The 23264-nt window shown below is 41.2% G+C and overlaps 1 protein-coding gene across 1 annotated transcript in view; it reads right to left on the bottom strand.

Moving 5' to 3' along the window:
* The window catches only part of LOC122556571 (organic cation/carnitine transporter 2-like), a 119454-nt gene that overhangs the window by 5533 nt on the left and 90657 nt on the right, over positions 1 to 23264 (bottom strand). Inside the window, exons 6-9 of the mRNA XM_043703391.2 lie at positions 14766 to 14866; positions 11964 to 12178; positions 8564 to 8746; positions 2346 to 2481 (exon numbers count right to left, since the gene is read on the bottom strand). Of these exons, the coding sequence (XP_043559326.2) occupies positions 2346 to 2481; positions 8564 to 8746; positions 11964 to 12178; positions 14766 to 14866 (635 nt within the window). The remainder of the gene's footprint in view (positions 1 to 2345; positions 2482 to 8563; positions 8747 to 11963; positions 12179 to 14765; positions 14867 to 23264) is intronic.

Raw genomic sequence — 23264 nt, 5'->3', positions numbered from 1 at the left:
CACTGGCCTTCGCTCCAGGACGGGATTTCCCTCACTGGCCTCCACATCGGGACTGAATTCTCCTTGCTGACTCCTGCTCCAGGACTGGATTCCCCTCACTGGCCTCTGCTCTGGGACTGGATTCTCCTCACTAGCCTCTGCTCTGGGACTGGATTCCCCTCACTGGCCTCTGCTCTGGGACTGGATTCTCCTCACTAGCCTCTGCTCTGGGACTGGATTCCCCTCACTGGCCTCTGCTCTGGGACTGGATTCCCCTCACTGGCCTCTGCTCTGGGACTGGATTCCCCTCACTGGCCTCAGCTCTGAGACTTGATTCCTCTCACTGGCCTCCTTTCCGGGTCTGGATTCACCTCACATGAGTAAAGTGCAAAAAACTTTTCATATTGCCTTTAACATAAAGTTCTACAGTGATTTGTTTCAACTGTGTTAGCAAAAGAATACAAAAAAATTATAGTTTGGGAGGGATAATGGGGTTCAGACTTTGCACTTGTGGGATCTACATTTCTCAATTAAGTTCAGGGTGATAGGAACTCAACTCAAATGAGAGAAAAAAACAATCACAAACCATCCACATTCAATAGTAAATGGGCAGCTGACTAGCAACTGGAAAAAAATCAGGCTAGTGTTGTGAAGGTGCATTTTCAAAAATACTAATTTATAATAAAATTGACTGCACAGATACTTATCGTGATTATTTTGTGGAGAACGCTTAGCAAAGCAAATGACACACGCTTTAGCAACAGTAATGTTGCATTTTCAAGGATTAAGCTGCTAGGGTGGATGTGCCAGTTGGCACACTTTGAAAATGAGATCACATTACCCAGCTAGTGTTGGAAAAAAGTTGCATTTGATCACACAGAGTAAGAGCGATAAATTCCCTGGAACAATATCCTTTGCTCCCCCTTTCTCTCTTTTATCCGAAACCGCTCTCATCCAATCTCATTGGAGGATCTGATCACAACAAGTGGAAGGTTCCTAAAAGAGATGCCTTCATTGTTGCAATCTACACCATAAGCACCAAATTATCCCAAGCTCTGCAATATGCATCCTGTTCTCTAAAACACTTTACTCACCTATTATTCCTTCCTTACTGAGGTATATTGACACTTTGGAAAAAATGAGGAATGCAGATGCTGGAGATCAGAGTCAAGACATGTGGTGCTGAAAACGCACAGCCGGTCAGGCGCATCTGACGTTTCGAGCGTAAGCCGTTCATCAGGAATGTGGGGGGAGGGGGGGTGGTCCAAGAGGGCTGAGGGATAAATGGGAGAGGGGTGAGGCTGGGATGGAGGTAGTTAAGAATACGATAGGTAGATGAAGGTGGGGGCTAATGGTGATAGGTCGGAGTGGAGGGTGGAGCGGATAGGTGGGAAGGAAGACGGACAGGTAGAACTGTTCAAGAGGGCAGTGCTAAGTTGGAGGTTTGGATCTGGGATAATGTGGGGGGAGGGGAAATGAGGAAACTGGTGGAATTGACATTGATCCTGTGTGGTTGGATGGTCCCAAGGTGGAAGATGAGGTGATCTTCCTTTCAGGCATTGGGTGAACACCTCCAGGATCTCCTCCACCGCCAAATCCTAACCACCTGACGCCTGGAGGAAGAACACCTCATCTTCCACCTTGGGATCCTCCAACCGCACAGGATCATTGTCAATTCCTCAATTCCTACCACCCTCTTATCCCAGATCCAACTGTCTAACTCGGCACTGCCTGCTTGAACTGTGTCTTCCTTCCCACCTCTCCACTCCACCCTCCTCTCTGACCTATCACCATCACCCCCTACCTTCATCTACCTATCATATTCCTAGCTACCTCCCCCCACCGGCTCCGCCCTCTCTCATTTATCTCTCAGCCCCCTTGGCTGCCGCCCCACCATATTCCTGATGAAGAGCTTATGCTCAAAACCTCGATTCTCCTGCACCTCGTATGCTGCCTGACCGGCTGTGCTTTTCCAGCGCCACATGGCTTGACTCTATATTTCCACTTTGTTTGATTGTGGATTTTGTTTAATATTGACAATCTTATATGAAAAACCACCCACAACTTCTCCTCACCATAACACTGCAATTTTCTCCAAACCAATGTATCTTCTTCTGATTATCTAATCTTGACCTGTTTCCTTCCCTCTCGCCCTGCCACTCTGTCTCTAAATACTCTATCTCTTTGAATCTCTGCCTATATATAGAAGACATGTATTTATCTGGTCTTTTCACCACATAATTATGGCGAATTAATGCCGTTCTTTGGTTTCTGTGAAGCACCTGGGAAATATTCAACATTAAAACATTGCATGATCACTTAGGAAAGAAAGTTTAAAAAACCTGAATCATAGAGACTACTCTTACCCTTTCATTCTCTGCATCTGGTCAATGGTGTCTGGGAGAGGGAAATTTATTGTTTCAGGCAGTAACAAGATCAGAAGTGCTGAAAATATGGTCAAACTTCCCATCAGAATGTAAGGCAGAAACTCATAGTAAGCTCCTGTGAAAATATAGAACATACATTGAAAGGTTAATATTAATTCATCAACATAAGCCTATTGATAGTAAGGTTAACACAATGCTTATAGTCAACAATGTAAAGACCATATCTCTATAGTTCTGTATTTTTGACTGTGGACAGAAATGGGGAAAAGCCTATGTTAAAAACGAAGGATGATGGAAATGATTCCTACATTTTTTTAAAAATAAGCTACCATCACTTATTATAAGTGCTGCTGCTTGTTTAAGTAGTGGGGAAGGTTACTATAAATGAGCTGGGGACAAGGGGATGTGCACAAAGGGAAATTTGGTTGGCAATAAGTTATTGATTTGTCTGTGGAATAGTGACCGGTTATCTATGGCAAAGGCTTTCTGTCTGCGGCCAAGTATGTGTTTGGTTCCCAGGTAGCTGAACAGTTTGTGTGTGACTGTGTGGTCACAAGTAAGTGGACCTCGTAAAGAAAGGACTTGCCCTTTGCTGTGCAGTAAAAAAACACTTTCAGCCTGAATAAAGCCAAAATATTTCCCTTCATCAATTGCTGCAACCTGTGGCTTTAACCAATAAATCAGGGATTTATTAGAGTGAACAAGTCACTCTGTCCCTTCTGCGAGCAAGTTAAACCAACTAGAAAAGATCAAGGACAATAAGACCTGACAAGCATCTCAGAGAACCCTGTTGACAAGTAAACTGTGTTCCCAGTCTTTCCTTTCACCAATGACATCCAACTTGTTTTTTGTCCGTATATCTGTGTAGGCGAGTTCTATAAAGGGAAAGAGTTTTAACTAGTAGAGTTTTATATTATCAGTTCATAATTGTTTACCTGTAGCTAGAATCTATCTATTTGCAATAAATAATCATGCTTGTTAAGTACAGAAACGAGGTCTGTGTTTTTTTCTCAACTTGAGTCTAAAAGATAGGTAAATTCCTGAACTCCCTTTAACTTTTTTGACAACCCCAGGAATAGCAGGAAATAAGGAGCCCACCACTCTTGTCGGATGTAACAACAATCACTTTTTAATGTACATAAGTACATTAAAAAGGGAAGTATTTTGTTCATTTCCATTTTTGAGATTTATTATTCCTGTCTGTTTTGACGTGTTACCCGTCAACATTCCCAGTGATGATTTATGTAACTTGCTCCAAAGAACAGCCAGAGATGTCAGTCTATTGGTTTGGAATAATTTTGAGTTTTCTTTGCAGGCTGTACAAAAGCACCAAAAGTCAGAGTCATACAGCACAGGAACAAGCCCTTTGGTTCAACTCATCAAAGCCAACCAGATATCCTGAATTAATCTGGTCCCATTTGCCAACTTTTGGCCAATATCTGTCTAAATCTTTCCTATGCAAGTACCAATCCAGATGCCTTTTAAATGCTTTAATTGTACCAGCCTCCACTACTTCCTCTGGCAGCTCATTTCAGGGCATCACCCTCTGCTTGAAAAAGTTTTCCCTTAAGTCCCTTTTAAAACTTTCCCCTCTCACTTTAAACAGATGCCCTCTAGTTTTGGACTCCCCTACTCTAGAAAAAAGGCTTTGGTAATTCACCCTATCCATGCCCTCATGATCTTATAAACCTCCATAAGGACACTACTCAATTTCCGATGCTCCAGGTAAACAGCCCCAGCCTATTCAGCCTCTCCCTATAGCTCAAACCCTCCAAACCTAGCAACATCCTTGTATATCTTTCCTGCACTCTTTCAAGTTTAACAACATCTTTCCCACAGCAAGCAGACCAGAATTGAATGCAATATTCAAAACGTGGCCTTACCAATGTCCTGTACAGCTATAACATGATATCCCAACTCCTATTCTCAATGCACTGACCAATAAGGGCAAATGTACCAAACACCTCCTCCACTACACTGTCTTGTGAATCCACCTTCAAGGAACTGTGAACCTGCACCCCAAGGTGCCAAAGACTTTCGTTTGGCAACACTCCCACCTCCAGGACCCTACCATTAAGTATATGAGGCCTGTCCTGATTTGCCATAACAAAATGCAACACCTCACATTTATCTAAATTAAACTCCATCAGCCACTCCTCGGCCCATCGGCCCATCTGATCAAGGTCCTATCGCACCCTGAGATAACTTTCTTCACCGCCCACTATACCACCAATTTTGGTGTCATCTGCGAATTTACTAATCATACCTCCTGACAGGCCTTGACAGATTAGAAACTGTTTTAAGGGTAATTATAAGATCAAATCATATCCTATCATTTTATTATGCAGTCCAGCTGGACACTAATATGTTGTTTTCAGATAGTTTATATGTTTGGTATGGAATGTTCAGCTTGCAGTGAATGCAGTCATTGACTTGTTTATTGTTTTCTTTGAGGGCATGAATGCGGAATCTGCCACTTTTGACTGTAGATTGTAACAAAATGCTAACTGACAACAAAATACTGTTTACAAAGTTTCATCACAAAATTTGTCACAGTATGTTGGGTCCCTGCCTTAGAATGCAGCCCCGAATTCTGTTCCTTAACTATTGGACAAACATCTTTTACAGGGCACCAATTTATAATATACAACATGCTGTATATCATTTTCTGCACACTGTAGACCAATTCAACTCTTCTATGTGTCAAATCTCAAATAGGATGATGCTGTGACCCAGCAATCCACATGGGTTGAGAGAGTGTCAGGAAATTGGAGGGGCATCAGATTGTGAAGTCATCCCTTCATTCAACATAAATGTGTTTCCACTGTAAATACTTTCGATATGAACGTTGCATCTAACATACAGTAGTAACATACAGTAAGATCATGATGTATCAAGTTTGGATCAGCCACATCTCCAGATGTGGCAAAATTGTCAGCAGTTCATCGCAGACCAGGAAATACACGAGAAGGATGTCTTATCATAAGCCAAAGTGCTGGACTCCTCACTTTGGATAATAGAACTTTGCAGGTTTTAACATGCAGTGGTATAAAGCCACACTTGAGTGCAAATCAGCAGTGCTGGCTGCAAAATGGTCTCACCCACATCCTGAACAAGTTTGCAGCAAATGACATTTTTAACACAGATGAAATTGAACCTTTTACTGTGCTTTGCCAGATCGCTCTTTAATATTTAAAGATGAAATGTCAAATGGTAGAATGTGAGACAACAAAGATGACATTGTTATGGTGTGTGCCAGTATGGATGGCACTGAATAATTGCTGCTTTTTGTGATAAGTAACTCCAAGAAGCCACATTGTTTTGTGAATATCAAAACACTATGCAGGATGAGGCTAACAAAAACACCTCAGTGTCCTTCAGCATTTCAGAGGTGTGGATCAGGAAAGTGGACTACATCAACAGAATAATAGAAAGATTATCACATTGACGACTCTGAAGAATCCAGTGAATACCTGCCTGCTCACCTGCCTGTTTCCTTAACTGAAGCCACAAAAACCATAGAGATGCAATGAGATCACATAAAAATATGGAATACGTTTTACTGCATTGAAGATGTGGCAAAATGTTCAAAGACATCATGCTGAGCAGAAAATAATTACTGGATTTTGCCAGAGCTAACTCCCAATACTTTTTAATGACTTTTACTGTACAAGATCAGGCCAATGCAAGGTATTAACAAATTGAAAAATGAAGAAACCAAAAGAGAAAATGCTGGAAAATCTCAGCAGGTCTGGCAGCATCTGTAAGGAGAGAAAAGAGTTGACGTTTCAAGTCTAACTGACCCTTGGTGAAGACATTTTTTCAGAAATTTACTATGTCAATGTGTTTTGATATTTTTCCCATAGATTGCATTTATAGGAAAATATGATTACATAGGGACATCATCAGCTATCTCGAAGTTCTACTTAATGTAAATTTCTGGGTAATCCGTCTTATGAATTTACTGTAAATAGATGAGGAATTGCAAATCTTTTAATCATAATCTTTCAAAAATATCTTGATTCAGGTAATAGCCCCTGAATTTAAAAAAATCAATACTACTCCCTTATTTTGTTTAATTTCATTGAAAGATAAGTGAGAGAAGACATGTTATTATAGACCTAGTAGTCTAACGTCCTGTAGAGAAGTTATTGAATCTGCATTAGAGACAGGTGCCAACCTTTTTAACGGTTTCACTAAAGTAATTAAATATCTATTTGCTTAATTCCCCTTTACGATAGGCATTGCCACAGTCAAAATCAAATTAGCAAAAGTGCTTGTTGTAAGGGCAGCAAAATAATAAAATCTAAACAAAACAAGAGGTAACATATTAAGTCAGAATATTATTCCATGAATCGACTATGAGTGTCAGTCTCTCTGGTGTCCACTCTTTGGGGAAATACTCAAATGTGAAGGTGGACAATGAGTGCTTCCTTCCCAGGAATGCCTGGATCAAAAAAAAATGTTGATTAATTTCTGCCTCAACCTGGTGTTATTGGTCACTTTGTCCTGACTCAATTGCAGAGTGAATTTAAACTGCAGTTCAGCCAAATTGAAGTGGCAGCCCCTTCAGTTAGTGGAACCAGGGTTGCAACTTCTCAGTCCCTATATAAGTATGAACTGAGGATTCCAGCAGATTTCAAAAAGTCTGGGAATCTTTGAATAGGCTGAAAAACCAATTGGAAGGGAATTCTGTATGAAACACTCTGTTAGACTTCACCACATTGAACTATTTGTATAAAGTTATAGGCTAAAGTTATCAAATTGTCCTGTATAAACTTAATAATAGAATACTCTACTTATAGTATTGGAATGTTGTTAAGAAGTCTTTAAGTTGGGATTTCTTTCACTATCAAATACAGAAGTGTATCTTTAGGGAAGTTCAAACACAAGAGCAAACTGGGTTTTTAGTTAGAATACATTTTCATTCAGTTTCCAGTGAGTCTGGAATAGCAGTAAACAGAAGTCAAAACAGTGGTACTGTCAAGAACTAGGTTGTTCACCCTCTTTGTGCACACATTTTTTCTCTCACTCTCTGGGGTTGGGGAGGGAGGATGGTGAGCAAACTTCAAAAGCGGAAGGTTTGGTGTAACAGGAATTTCAGAGAAAAAAATATCGAGCAATGCATTAACAATTTGAAATAAATGAGTAATTAATGAAAATAACCACTAATAAATATCAAGTGGCAGAACTAACTCATACTTTTTATTTACCTTTCAAGTTAAGAAGCCAAACTAGAGCTGGATTAAGCCCCAAAGTATTAATTGCAAGGGAAAAGGGTGGGGACTGGGGTGAGCTAAGGAATTACTTTAATCTAAAGTTCAGAGTGGTGCTGGAAAAGCACAATAGGTCAGGCAGCCCTTCCTCCTGATAAAGGGCTTTTGCCCAAAACGTCGATTTTCCTGCTCCTCGGATGCTGCCTGACCTGCTGTGCTTTTCCAGCACCACTTTAATCTTGACTCTGATCTCCAGCATCTGCAGTACTCACTTTTGCTTAATCTAAAGCTCATCTTGTGTTCACCTTTGTCGGTGTACACTGTGAGTTTGCTTTGGCAAAATTCATTCAAAAATAAGGGTTGGAAACGGGAAGCATTTCAGTCTGGGTTTTTTGCTCCACTCCCAGACTGCATTGCAGATAAATTTTTGGAGATGGTTAAGTCTGCCTCTGGGTCACACTCAAAGTTCAATCACTCTCCTCTTTTTCCTTTTCTACTCGTGCACGCACTTGTTCCTTTTCCCACTTTCTGTATTTCTATCCCTTTTAGTCACACTGTCTCTCCCTCTGTCACTCACTCATGAACCTTGTCCACACCCCCCTCCCAGTGCACCTATCATCATCCCACCTACCTTCCCCCCCAATTTATCTCTCAACCCCCTCTCCATCCCAAAACATCAATTCTTCTGCTTCTTGGATGCTGCCTGACCTATGCTTTTCCAGCGCCACGCGTTTTGACTACAGTTCAGTCATGACCAATATATAATCACAGATCACCACAGCTGAAGAAATTTATGACTATATTAAAATTTGGAAAGGATAGAAGGTCCATTCTAATGGGATTTGAAGTTGATATGTGAAAGAGTGTCCGAACCGATGGTACAAAAAGATGCCTAGGTTTTATGAATGGCCTGAGGGTATCAGAATAGTGCCAAAAATCCTTACATTAGGCCTACATATAGAGGAAAAACTGTTATCTTACCAAGGTAAAAAAAGTAAGGTGAGATGATACTGCCCAGCCTGGAGGCCGTCAAGCATACTCCAACACTTGTGTTTCTTATCACAGTTGCATAGAGTTCAGCAGTATAGGTATAAATTATGGCAAAAGCACATGTGTTTGCTAATTTTCCAATCATCACCAGCATTGTAGCGAGTATTGAAATACCTAGAAAAAAAACAATAAGCAACAGGAAGCTGAGTGAAATTTGCATTGGTTTACACATCCCTATCTGTATTGTGCTTTGCACACAAGACACTTCGGCTGATTTTCCCATTACAGTATGTGGTTCTGGTATGCCACTTCATCAGCTTGGAATACACATTGGGAATTCATTTTGAGGACCCCCGTTAAGTAAAGTAATGAATGAAAAGTCATGCGCCCACAATTTCCTGATGTATCTTGTTAACACAAGTTTGGGTGAGTGGAACTAACTGACTTGTTCATTTAAGGAGCCAGCTCAGATTCAATGGACATTCTTCTGTCATGCAACTACCCTAAGATTCTAGCAACAAGTGCTATAACATTGGTAGTATAATTAATTAACAATGTGGAAAAGAGACACATTGAATAAAGGTACTTCACCCATTTTTACCAGGTCCAATAAAATTGATAATCACAATAACAGGCATTTATGTAGCACCTTGTAATGAGAAAGTCTCAATCTGATTCACAGAGACATTTAAACAAATACACACTGAACTGACGTGGAGAAATTAGAAAAATATTTCTATGGACAGGCAGCAGGATTTAGGGAACAAAATACAGGCAAACAAACAATGCAGAATATTCTGGAGAAACTCAGTAGGCCTGGCAGCATCTGTGGAGAGAGAAACGGTGTTAAAGTTTTGAGACTGGTATGACTCTTCTTCAGAATGTTGGCCTCTGGGACAGGGAGTGAGAATGGGTTACAGAGAGGAAGTGGTGAGGCTATAGAGAGAACTTTAACTTTGAGGCATTGGGAACTTTTGTCAATATAAGTCAGCCAGGGCAAGGGTAATTGACCTGAATGGTGTGATAAACGAAATAGGCAGAAGAAAAATGAACTAAAGAACATAGAGGGTATATTTTGGGAAGCTGGTCAGGACAAAAATTGAAGTATTTAACAATGCCAGTGACAAGAAATGATGGCTTTGCTTGTAGAAGAGTTGAAGTAGGGCCATAGATGGTCATTCACATGGAATAAAAACTGGTCTTTGCAATGAGAAGGCTGCAAATGTGACAGACACCACCTCCAGGTGACAGAAAGAAATAAACAAAAGCAGAAATTTATTGAAAAACTCAGCAGGTCTGGTAGCATCTATCGAGATAAATCAGAGTCAATGTTTCGGGTCCAATGACTCTTCTTCAAAGGTCTGAAACATGAACTCTACTTTCTCTCCACAGATAATGCCAGACTTGCTGAGTTTTCCCAGCAATTTCTGTTTTGTCTCTGATTTCCACAGTTCTTTGGTAATCTTAGTTCAGACAAAAGGAATGCACTTCCACAAAAAGGGTCCCAATGCTATTCTAAAGGAATAAAAAGTAGCAGTCAGCCTCAAAGATGGTGCTAACAGACTATCTGTGTGGTCCAGGACTTTAAAGCCTGGATTATAACCTGTATTGCATGTGAGTGTTGAAGTCAGATTATGATGCTCCAAAGGGTAGCTGTCTGAGCAGTGGCACTATACCAGTGACCATCCATGGATAACCTGGAGATTGGATGAGGGGGTGGTGATGGGGAGCAGCAGATAAGATCAGTAAAGATGCAATACATGGGCAGATATTTCCTGTGGCCTTTTGTGGTGAGCTGGTGTTGCAAGCGTGATGGCGATTTGGCATCATGGATGATCATTATTTAGAAATACACGTTAAGAACCTCAGCTCTAGATCAAATAAGAAATCAAAGGCATGAACAGTATGGTTCAGCCAGAGACTGAAGGAGGCTAAGAAGGAGGAGGGAATCAGTATTGAGCACTTGGTGAGGCTGGAAAATGATTACTTTGACCTTCCTCATCTTTACCGAGAGGAAATGATGACTTGTCCAAGATTGATTGCTCAACAAGCAATATGATAACATAAACACCAGTGACAAGTTTGAGGATGGGTTGCATAGATATGAAAGCTGACCCCAATTTTGTGGATGATGTCAACCGTGAGCTAATGAGGAGGAGGAGAGTCTGGATGAAACCTTGGGTTGTTCTGAGGTGATGCTGTGAGGTGCAAAGTGAATGATATAAATTCTCAGGTTATGATCAGATTAGACAAGAGCTCAACAGTGCATGAGAGACACTGAAAGCTCATGGATTGTTTGGCTTATGGCTACGTGGAGGCTGGGGAAGGTAAGGAAGAATAATACACCACTGTTATACTCTCAGTGAATGTTGAATGTGACTTTGCTTACAGCAGTTTTGGTCATGGAGCAGATATTAGGTTGTCACAAGCATGAATTTGCAGCAAAAATAATTCTAAATCCTAAAGGAGAAATACATTTAATGAAGGCAAGATTAGATGGTAATTTGCAAGGGTAGAGAGCCTACTGGAGATACTTTAGAAAATGGAAACAAGAACTATGATTTTTGTAAGGAGTGGTATCGAGAAAGAAGGAATTGAAGCCTAAGAAGCAAAGCTGTGCGTTCAGGATAAACATATGGTTTTCCTCAAATAAAGACAAGGCTTCTTGCCAATAGACTTCTTCCTATACCATTAGACATCTTATGGGCATGTCTATCCTTAAGTGTCAGCCCTGTGAAACTCAATGGATATCAGAGCACATTGTGTTCATGGCACTGTTCTCCCAAGAAAACAGATGCCTGATCTGTTTACTGATGTAAACCAATAGCATAAGTTACACCAAGGGCATTGTGAATGCATCATTAAATTCATTAAATAAATGCACAAAATTTACTGCTTCATGTGGATCCTCTGTAGCTGTGTGACATGCAGTTAATGGTCAGATCATGAAAGCAGTATGCACTAGACAGTTCAATGCAAGAACAGCAATTTAGATGTTGATGTTGTTGAATCCCAATTTCCATTTTGAATAGGCTTAATGTTTGAATACTGTGGCTGCCAAATGGTTGGAGAAGATGCACATAGTTAAAGGGGGTAGATCATTGCCAAACATTTTCAGACACTATCATGATTTTTCTACTAGGTAGAAGAGCTAAAACTTTGGCCAGGAGCTCATCTTAACAACATGGCTAAGGGCATTGAAGTTCTGATGGGTGAGAAAGAGTAGAGGAGTTCTTAATCAGTTTGTGAACTAGTGCGCCACAGAGTTCTGAAGAAGTATCGGACTTGAAATGTTAACTCTGTCTCATACAGATGCAGTCAGTCCTGTTGAGTTTCTCTGGCATTTTCTGTTTTTATTCAGGACAATTCCAGATGCAACGTAAACATTTACTTGAAGGTATGAGCTGGACAAAGAAGAGGACAATTCCACCAAAAAAAAGTGAGCCCGAGAGGCTCAACTTGCGAGTAAACTTCTGGAGGAAAAACCAAGCTGCCAGGTTGGCCGGAATTTCGATGGCACCAGAGATGAAACAATTCAAATAGTCATCACCATGGAGATTGGGTGTGTTCAAAGACAGACCATAGTATCCAATTGCTAAAATGAACCTGCAACAGAATTACAAATGTTTCTTGTAACACTGTTCTTTAAAAATATACTGTCCAGTTTTGTTTAGCTGGATTTTCTCTTTCATTCACATCAGTGTCACCCAACTGACCTGTCTTGTGTTGCTACTGTGACATTGTTTTTGCTACAACCACTGACAGTAGTAGAACATTTATTACATTAACACAATTAAGTAAATGCAATTTAATGCATAATTACCTCAAATTCTCCACTGCCATCATGACACAATGGGCAGTTCCTCTGCCTCACCAGGAAGAAAAAGATAGACAAACATCTTCATAAATATGATATATTTTACATGTTGAATGCCAGTTCCATTTTTGAGGATTACAGGCAAAAAGGAGAAATTGAGAACAATAGTAAAAGCAAATGAGGAAAACCTGGACAACTGAACTCCAACAGTGTCTGAGATCTCTGTGCTTCAGGGTTACATCTACAGAAAATGAACTCATTCATTCAATGTGTTCAGACTCAGGAATTCCCTCCTAAAGGAGTTGGGATGGGTTTCACAGGGGTTGGGGATTGGGTAGTCAGATACAGTGGGGGCAAGATGCTGGCAGTTGGGGGGAGCAAATCAGGTTCCGTGGTTGAGTTGGGATGGGTAGGAGTCGGGTCTCAGGTAGGTGAAAGGGTGTTCTCAGGTCCCAGGGCGTGGATATTGATATCCAGATCTTGTGCTGGGTCTCGAACATGGGTGTTGACCCCTTGGTGGGGTATCAGGTTCCAGGAATAGGGTATGTCAGGGCTGAGGTGGGGGACGGGGGGGGGGGGGGGGGGGTATTGTGCTATCAGCTCCTAGAGTGGGGTATGTTGGGTCAAGGGAGTGGTGTCGAGTCTCCTGTGGGGGTCTCAGTTCCTGGGGTAGGGTGTCATAGTTGTATTTAATTTTACTGGAGACATTTGAACAATTCCAGGTACAGAGGAATTACCCAGAGGAAAGTTAAATTTCCTGCAAAATTAATTCAGAATCTGCTGTAATGGGATTCAGCTGAGTCCCTTTTATTTCACGGGCACAATGACTGTCTGGCCAATGGAAAATCTGCCTCAATATTTATTTGTCTGTGAAAACTGAATTTCACAGGTTTTATATCTGTAGCTAAATTGAGGGGACACTGTGATCTGAACTTGACATGACTAAAAGTGTAGCAAACTGAATTTGAGGAAAGAACATGGAATCCACATTGTTTTCTAGCAGTAAAGTTAGAAACAATTCAAACAAGGAATCACAGAACCACAGAAAGAGGCCATTTGGTCCATTTTGCATGTATTGGAATTAGTCTAATACAGGCCCTATAGTACAATATTGATTTTCGAGGTGTAGTGTGAGAAGAACATAAACCAGAACATTTCAATTTCTGATTTCCTTCGTTTTTTTTACACTTCATTGTTCATTGTGTAACCTAGAATGAATTAATCATTGTTAAATATTAAAATAAGTGTAAGGATTCCTAAGATTTTCAACTGAACACAACAGAAGAGGCTTACATGGATTCAGGTTGAATGAATTAATGATGTATGTGCTAATAGTTTGTGATACTGTGGACATTATGAGGTGAAATCTATCCAGTTCAAGGATGTCAATTCAGATTTGTTCAGCTGACTATTTTTTCTGGTTTAATATCATAATCGCTATTAGTCCCTCATGTCTGATAAATCTTGCCACACATTGAAAATGTTGAAGTGAGATGATTTCAATGTTGAGTTGGGTCTCGACGGAATTCTAATCTAATTCTGACACAGATCTTGCTATTGTCCAAGTATCTCAGAAATCTATAAGATTCCGTGCATTGAGTTTATATCAGCAGAATCTTATACAGGCCTGAGCAATGTAGACTATGGTAAGATTTGTTGCAGAATCGGATTAGGAGTCGGATGAGACCTATATCAACAGTGGAAGGCACTTGTTACATTTTTATATATTCGCTGGTGGCAGGCCAGTTTCTCACTAGGCAATGTAAGTTGTCAATTAAGGAGGAACTATAGTTTGTTAATACCTGATTAACAGTACAACTCATCTCACTAACATTCAACATTTTAGCTTACCAAACTGAAAACTGAACAAGCTAGATATTGAAAATCCTTGACATGGAAGGATTTTGCAGGGCAGCTCTGGACTAACTGAGTACACAACTGCCTGTTAAAGATGGCACCTGGGCCAGGCATGTTGATCAATTCTGGGATATCCTGGCAGTAGCAAGTTGTTCCAAAAATGATGCATGGTAAGATGAGATTACAATCGGGCATGAAGGCACCATAGCAGGGGTTAGGTAATTAATGAGGTGTGTTTGGTGAGATATGACAAGAGCATTCTCTAGGCCTCACAGTGAAAAGTCCTCCAAACCCTCAATGCAACTGACATTAAGCAAAAGAAATGTAAGATTCAATCCTAAATATCTTTTGTTCAGGAAGAAAATAGAGAGGTGGTTTAGTTTTCTGTAGCCCTTTTGTGTTGATACATCATTGAATCCTTAAGATATCTATGAATGACCCTCATGATATCCTGAAGGCAATGGACAAGAAACATATATTTGATAAACATATTTGCTTTCTCTTAGATCTAATACTTACCACACTATAAGGTTTGTAATGGTGATGCTTCGAATGTTATGAGTTTTTATCAAGTGAGTAATTGAAAAAGACTTTATATTTTTATCCTTTATATCTTCAAGCTAGGAAAAAGAAACAGAAGTTTCAATATGATTAGAAAATATCAACATTATCTATTGTTATTAGTTTGTTTTGAGTGTGGCTGATCCAGAAGTCGGTTGGCTGGATGGATGGCTTGTGATGCTGACAGTGTGGGTTCAATTTCCGCACCGACTGAGGTTACCATAAAGGATTCACCTTCTCAACCTCTCCCCTTACCTGAGGCCTACTGACTCTCAGGTTAAATAACCATCAGTTGATTCTCTCTAATGAGACAGCTGTCCTATAGCTTGGTAAGACTATGACATTTTTCCTTTTACCTCAGAGTTGAAAAAGTTCCAATTCATTTGATGAATGTTTCCTGATTCTGCATTTTAATTCAAAATAGAGCACAGAATGACTCCAAATATTGTGCATCAGAATCAATGCTTAGAATTCAGTAACTCATTGAAAATGGTGCAGTACAAACTCTCTCCATGGTGATTTTTTTCTTTCCCTTCCACCATCACATATTGCAATGACTCAACATCACCTGGAGGTGAAAAAACTGGATCTCAGCACAGACATAATAAAACCCCGATTTTAATGATGTGTTGCTGCAGCACAGTTCATGATACTGGTTCAATTTTCAGAGACTATTATTCACATCATATCATTTTCAGTGTGTGCTTGGGCGAGTAAAGATTTTTCTGGGTAATAGAAATTGTAATGATAGTATGGTCTCACTTCAGATTGTTTCAATACAGGCAGAAGAGATACAAGCAGGAAGTAGAAAACATCTTTACTGGCTTGAGAAAATTCTGAACATTTGAGCTCTATTTGCATTTGTTTCCTGTTGTTGTGGTGGAATTCTTTCTCAGATACTTATCTCTAACAGTATAATTCACAAGAGTGTAATATGATCAGTAACACAATGACATTCGCAAGTGACACGTATTTTTAGATCCTAAATGTTATAAGGGGAGGGGACATTTTGTAAATGACTGTGGCAAGAAAAGTCTTGAAACTATTGATTTGTAGTAACTGCAATTTTGCAGTGTTGTATTTGCCATTTGGACTAACTCTAGGCTTAGGAAGAAAATCTTCACAATATCATTTGCTTATCAATATGATTGCAATTATAGAATTAATCATGTATCTAAATGTGCTTCTTCTAAAAAAATGAAGTAGCTACTTTAACATATCATTGGTTAAAGAGCAATCAAAATTAGAATTGTCTTAGGTTCAGTTTCCCACTCTATGGGTAGTTTAGCTGAGATGGAATTATAGTGGGAATGAGAAATAATTTCTGTATCTCTGGGAGAAATTATTTGGAATAGCGATTTTGTGAAATTGATGAAAAATAAATCCTTAGAATTCAAGCAATGAACTACAATTATTGAATGAATTGGTGAGTATAAATATCTGCTAAAACAACATTGTCTGAAAGTATGAGAGTTATGTGTGATGAAGCAAAAGGAAAGCCCCTAACAACTGTGCAGGGCACAGCCTATTCCTGGAAATCATGTGAATTTTAGAAGGCCAGGCTTTTGGATGTTTGCCCAATTATTTTCCCAGTAGCAGTCTCCACCCCGTATGCAGTGCACAGCACAACACAAGGCATTACTCAGCATTGTTAATCATTTATAAAAAAAGAAAACTTACAACTTTCTTGTAACAATTAGAAATGCTCTCTCTGGATGTACTTTTGGAGATTGCCTCTCATAACTTCCTATTTGCCCAGTTAAACAGTCTTTCCCAATCTCCAGTATTTTTATAACTAATAAACAAACGTTTTGAAAGAAAATGTATAGAACACACAGGACTAAAAATTTAACTGATCTAGAGAATAACGCATGATTAACCTATGTTCATTCAAGGTCATGCAGGCAGCCTGGTAATTGTAATGATAGCTATGTGTAGTTTAATGCTAATCACATTGCTGGGTGGCTGCATTTCTCAGCAGTAGGCATAACTAGAGCCAGTTAAAGCTAGCCTGCACTGCAATGCACTGAAGATGGGGTGGAAGTCACTGTGGAAAGGTTTATGAGATGAGAGTGGAAATCGTGCAATGGGCTAGAAGATTCAGGTGAAACCTGCAATGAGGTAGAGTACAGAAAGAAGTCATTGGATTGTACACATGGCAATAACCGTTCATTGCCAGGCCTTGGCAGAAAGCTTATTGTCACTGATAAAGATGATTGAACAATCCAGTTCCAATTTGGCACAGGACTTTGGATAGAGATTCGAGACCATTCTTTCCAAAGTGCAAGTATTAGGTACCTCCATGAGAGCATTATGGACCATCATGGCTCCATTCTCAGTTTCCGTAGTAGCACAAAAAAAATTACTCAACACAGTGGGAAACACAGACTGTCAGGCCCCCTCAACCTTTAATCGACTATCCTCCCAACCACCCAACTACACCCTCAACTCCACATTATCTTCCTTGGCCCCCAACTATTCCACCTGGCTGTTTTACTGCATCTAACCACACTAGCCCCTGATGACCTTACCACTCCCCACTGCTCTCCTCCCAAGGAAACCTGACTCGCTCCTTATCTGATGACCCCACCCTATCTGAAGGCTATCTCTCCAGCCACAAGATTGCCCCCTTGATCCAATTAATCACACCCAGCCCCTGTCAATGTATCCACCTCATCCCAGCACCTGTCATTTCATCCAGCTGGGATGTTTATTTACATCAGCCAGCATACCCATTTATCAACATACGAATGTAAAATTAGGTGCAGGAATAGGCCACTCAGTTTCTATAGCCTGCTCTGCCATTCAATAAAATCATGGCTGGTCTAACTCACCCATACTACTCACTTACCTCTACATTTACCCAACCTGCTCATTCACTCAACCATTAAATAACATTTAAGAATACCTTTAAAAAGGGAGCATGTCCATCAACTCTCCCCAACATCCCAACCTTCCCCAACTCCCCAATCCTCCCAAACTCTAACCTTCTGTGCCAAAGTGCCTCAATGAGTGGTGTGCTCCACATTTCCAGAAGAGCCAGGCTGAGAAAACATGTCAAGAGATTGAACCGTCAGTGGACTGCTTGATCTGAGCAGCAGTCCAATGATGATTAGACTCTTGACGGATTCAGAATACATGTTCAGAAGTTGATGGCCTTCAAATTGTTTGTCCTGTTGAGCAGGTGACTTGCTTCTGTCAGAGGCTCTGATGAAAGGAGGAATAGCCATCTCTACGGGTTATCCCTTGTCCCCTAGGATCTGCTCACAGACTTGGGGGTGGAAGTGAAAACCTGTGGCTGCCTGGCTTGAAAAGGATAAATGAATCAAGGCAGATAGGACAGCCTACGCGGAGGAAACTCTCACATAATCACTGATCAGTTGATCATTGAGAGAGCTGAAACGGTGAAAAATATCACTGGCTTAGCTTAGTGTTCACGTGAGCAGAGTCCATCATGAACCTGAGGAGCTCCAGCAATTGCAGTGAAGCCGGTACTCTAATGGGGTTAACATCAGAAATATGTATAATGATAATGTGTATTGATGTAACAGGCAATGTTGGAGTCACATGATTAAGTAGAAAGAACCAGAAGGGAGCTGGAGCTCTAACCTACTACTGACAGAGTTTGTGTACTGATTGAACTGTAACTTTACAATTCTTCCACAAAATTCCATGGACTCTAGCAGCATTAGTTTTAGAGTCATAAAGTCATAGAGATGTACAGCATGGAAACAGACCCTTCAGTCCAACCCGTCCATGCCGATCAGACATCCCAACCCAATCTAGTCCCACCTGCCAGCACCCAGCCCATATCCCTCCAAATCCTTTCTATTCATATACCCATCCAAATGCCTCTTAAATGTTGAAATTGTACCAGCCTCCAACACTTCCTCTGGCAGCTCATTCCCTCTGTGTGAAAAAGTTGCCCCATAGGTCTCTTTTAAATCTTGACCCTCTCACCCTAAACCTATGCCCTCTAGTTCTGAGCTCCCTCACCCCAGTGAAGAGACTTTGTCTATTTATCCTATCCATGTCCCTCATGATTTTATAAACCTCTATAAGGTCACCCCCTAGCCTCCAACGCTCCAGGGTAAACAGCCCCAGCCTGTTCAGCCTCTCCCGATAGCTCAAATCCTCTAACCTTGGCAACATCCTTGTAAATCTTTTCTGAACCCTTTCAAGTTTCACAACATCTTTCCGATAGGAAGGAGACCAGAATTGCACGCAATGTTCCAACAGTGGCCTAACCAATGTCCTTTACAGCCGCAACATGATCTCCCAACTCCTGTACTCAATACTCAGACCAATAAAGGAAAGCATACCAAACGCCTTCTTCACTATCCTATCTACATGCGACTCCACTTTCAAGGAGCTATGAACCTGCACTCCAAGTTTTCTTTGTTCAGCAACACTCCCTAGGACCTTACCATTGAGTGTATAAGTCCTGTTAAGATTTGCTTTCCCAAAATGCAGCACTTCACATTTATCTGAATTAAACTCCATCTGCCAATTCTCAGCCCATTGGCCCATCGAATCAAGATCCTGTTGTAATCTGAGGTAACCCTCTTCCCTGTCCACTACACCTCTAGTTTTGGTGTCATTTGCAACCTTACTAACTGTACCTCTTATGCTTGCATCCAAATCACTTATGTAAATGACAAAATGTAGAGGACCCAGCACCGATCCTTGTGGCACTCCACTGGTCACAGGCCTCCAGTCTGAAAAACAACCTACCACCACTACCCTCTGTCTTCTACCTTTGAGCCAGTTCTGTAAAATGGCTAGTTTCCCTGTATTCCATGAGATCTAAACATGCTAATCAGTCTCCCATGGAGAACTTTGTTGAACGCCTTACTGGAGTCCATATAGATCACATCTCTCGCTCTGCCCTCATCAATCCTCTTTGTTACTTCTTCAAAAAACTCAATCAAGTTTGTGAGACATGATTTCCCATGCACAAAGCCATGTTGACTATCCCTAATCCGTCCTTGCCTTTCCAAATACATGTACATCCTGTCCCTCAGGATTCCCTCCAACAACTTGCCCACCACCGACGTCAGGCCCACTGGTCTATAGTTCCCTGGTTTGTCCTTACCACCCTTCTTAAACAGTGGCACCACGTTAGCCAACCTCCAGTCTTCCGGCACCTCATCTGTGACTATCGATGATACAAATATCTCAGCAAGAGGCCCAGCAATCACTTCGGTAGCTTCCCACAGAGTTCTAGGGTACACCTGATCAGGTCTTGGGGATTTATCCACCTTTACCTCTATAATTTGGACATTTTGCAAAATGTCACTATCTATTTCCCTATAGTCTATATCTTCCATATCCTTTTCCACAGTAAATACTGATGCAAACTACTCATTTATTATCTCCCCCCTTTTCTGCGGCTCTACACAAAGGCTGCCTAGTTGATTTTTGAGGGGCCCTATTCTCTCACTCGTTACCCTTTGTCCTGAATGTATTTGTAAAAACTCTTTGGATTCTGTTTGATTCTATTTGCCAAAGCTATCTCATGTCCCCTTTTTGCCCTACTGATTTCCCTCTTAAGTATACTCCTACTTTCTTTATACTCTTCTAAGGATTCACTCAATCTATTCTGTCTATACCTGACATATGCTTCCTTCTTTTTCTTAACCAAACCCTCAATTTCTTTAGTTATCCAGCATTCCCTATACCTACCAGCCTTTCCTTTCACCTTAACAGGAATATACTTTCTCTGGATTCATGTTATCTCATTTCTGAAGGCTTCCCATTTTCCAGCCGTCCCTTTACCTGCGAACATCTGCCCCCAATCAGCTTTCGAAAGTTCTTGCCTAATACCATCAAAATTGGCCTTTCTCCAATTTAGAACTTCAACTTTCAGGTCTGGTCTATCCTTTTCCATCATTATTTTAAATCTAATAGAATTATAGTCGCTGGCCCCAAAGTGCTCCCCCACTGACACCTCAGTCACCCGCCCTGCCTTATTTCCCAAGAGTAGGTCAAGTTTTGCACCTTCTCTAATAGGTACATCCACATACTGAATCAGAAAATTGTCTTGTGCACACTTAACAAATTCCTCTCCATCTAAACTCTTAACACCAAAGCAGTCCCAGTTTATGTTTGGAAAGTTAAAATCCCCTTCCCATAACCACCCTATTATAAACCCCAAAGAAACAACAAATCAAAACCTAATGTAAGTGCCTGCAAGGACCCACTTGCAATGGAATTTATATAATTCCAGCTCTGGCGTATAGGGTATCAGTAACCATTGGTTTGATGCCACTGTGATCAACAGCCGATCTTGGAAGGAACCAGAACTGAAGAGGTCGAAGGTTAGTGACTTTGCTGGCTACTGGTGGAACATGCTAACTGAAACTGGAATGTTCAAGATGTTCAGTCAAGAGTGCCTTTGTCACTCAGGTTCCTTCTTGCTCTCCTGATGTTTGGGGCTTTGTCCTTCATGTGGAAGGTGCTCCCTCTCAATGCCACTGGATACAAAATCCAAGAGCCATGTCCCCATTGTCAAATATTGGGCTCAATCTTACTTTTTTTTGGTCAACAGTCAGTTCCTGGAAAATATTTTTGGAAGATGTCTTACAATGTAGCTGAATGAGATTTTTCACTGTGTTTTACCAAATCTGCCACATTAAATACTTGCCCTGTTCTGTCTTGTCAGATTCCGGCCGCATCCCACCATTTCCCATACCCGGAACAACTTGCCACTCAGTGGATATCTGCTGAAAGAGTGGCATCCTTGGCACTCCACGATCTTTAAAAGAGTGCTGCACATCTGGACAAATATTCAGAATCCTGTGGTGCCCTTCACTGGCAGTATAATAACACAGCAGCCACATTGCCCATGGCACAGAGCTGGGACAGTTGCTACTCCTTCCTTGATACATGGAACCCCATTCTCTCAACCTAGACACTTTTAAACCACCAAGTCACACTTGCTTGAACAGACTGACAGCCGGTCCACAGAAACTTAACCTGTTAATTCCTTTCTATACTGCTGAAGAGATTAAGTAATCTATAGACACTGACTCTGTCCCCTTCCCTACTCAATGTCTTAAACTGAACTAGACCATTCAGATTTCAGGGATAAATATAACTGTTTTAAAGGAAGTTCCTGATGATAGGTTGAAAAGCTAGGACCACCTCACCATTCTGTTGGATCCTGCTCATCTTTCAGGGATGACCCTACTGAGTAGTTGAAATTGAGGTTGACATCCCTTTAAACCCGGGGTTGTGGCCTCTGCTCAGACTCAGCCTGGAAGAAGAGGACCTTGTCAAAGCAGATCAACCTCCTCATCAGGTAAGTGGGTGTGGGGGATCTAGGACCAGTCAGACAGGTTCCTTCACAGAGACTGGGTGAGGTGAGAGTAGGAGGACTGTCATAGAGTTGTCACTGCTTCCGGAGGCACTTCACTGGGCTGCAGAGCACTAACTAACACTGAGAGGGGATTCTCAGTCCAACTGGGCCAATGCACAGGCATGTCAGAGAGTGATCATAGGCACACTGTGCATTGAAAGACTCACAGCCACCTCCTCCTGTCATTATTCAAACATTTCCCAGCATACAGCACCTCCCAATCCCTACTGGAGAGACATTTGAACCTGGCATATTCGTAAAACACTCATGCATCTATTTCCATCGTATCAATCCTTCAGTTTCTCCTTTAGCAGGACAAAATTAGCCCCAAAGGAAGGAGAGGGCCCAGTCTGGTGGAGGGATCACACATTTGGATCATTACCTCTTTCAAAGTGCAGGCTTCAACACTGACAAGGGAGGACAAAGTCTACTCCTGAATGGATGAGGAGACAGGAATGTTACTCAAAGCCAATGTGGATGTTAGCAGTCTGCTCTTTCCAGATGTTCAGACATTGTCAGACTTCGGTCTCCATCAGGGACCCTGAATCTTCACCAACTGAGTCTTTCTGTTCTCCAGCAGAAGAGATCAAAGCACAAAAAGCCAGAGCATCACCCCAGCAGCAGCTCCACAACGATTCCTTATGAGGACGAAGTATTTGATACCTCTGAGGAAGCATTGGCCTGGCACTCTCCACCTGGCTTGGGGTCACCGTCTGGTGAACATATAACTGACACAGATCCACAGTCAGTAGGCCAAACAAGGCCCAAGGTCTGTGACCCTTGGAGAACTCCTGGAGACCAAGCAGGACCTCTTGCTGAGGCCCATGTTGAAGACATGTCCTTTGTACTGGACATAAGCAACATGTTGAACATGCAGGAAGGAATCATCAGAGAATTATACAAGATGCATTCACTACATGTGAGTGAGAGATAGAGCAATTTGACCAATTTCTGTTGATTTTTATGGTCCTGAAAGCTTGCTTCCCACCATTGAAAGGGTGATAGCCATCTTACAGTCTGCAAGAGGGTCAGAAGATCTGTAGAACATTCATTGGCTGCCAGATATGTATTTGGACCTGCAAACCATCACTGTGGCC

The sequence above is a fragment of the Chiloscyllium plagiosum genome, unplaced genomic scaffold (genome assembly GCF_037043375.1).
Source record: "Chiloscyllium plagiosum isolate Xiang-an unplaced genomic scaffold, Cpla_swu_hap1 HiC_scaffold_16, whole genome shotgun sequence".
Taxonomy (NCBI): domain Eukaryota; kingdom Metazoa; phylum Chordata; class Chondrichthyes; order Orectolobiformes; family Hemiscylliidae; genus Chiloscyllium; species Chiloscyllium plagiosum.
This window is presented reverse-complemented; position numbering and strand designations above follow the sequence as displayed.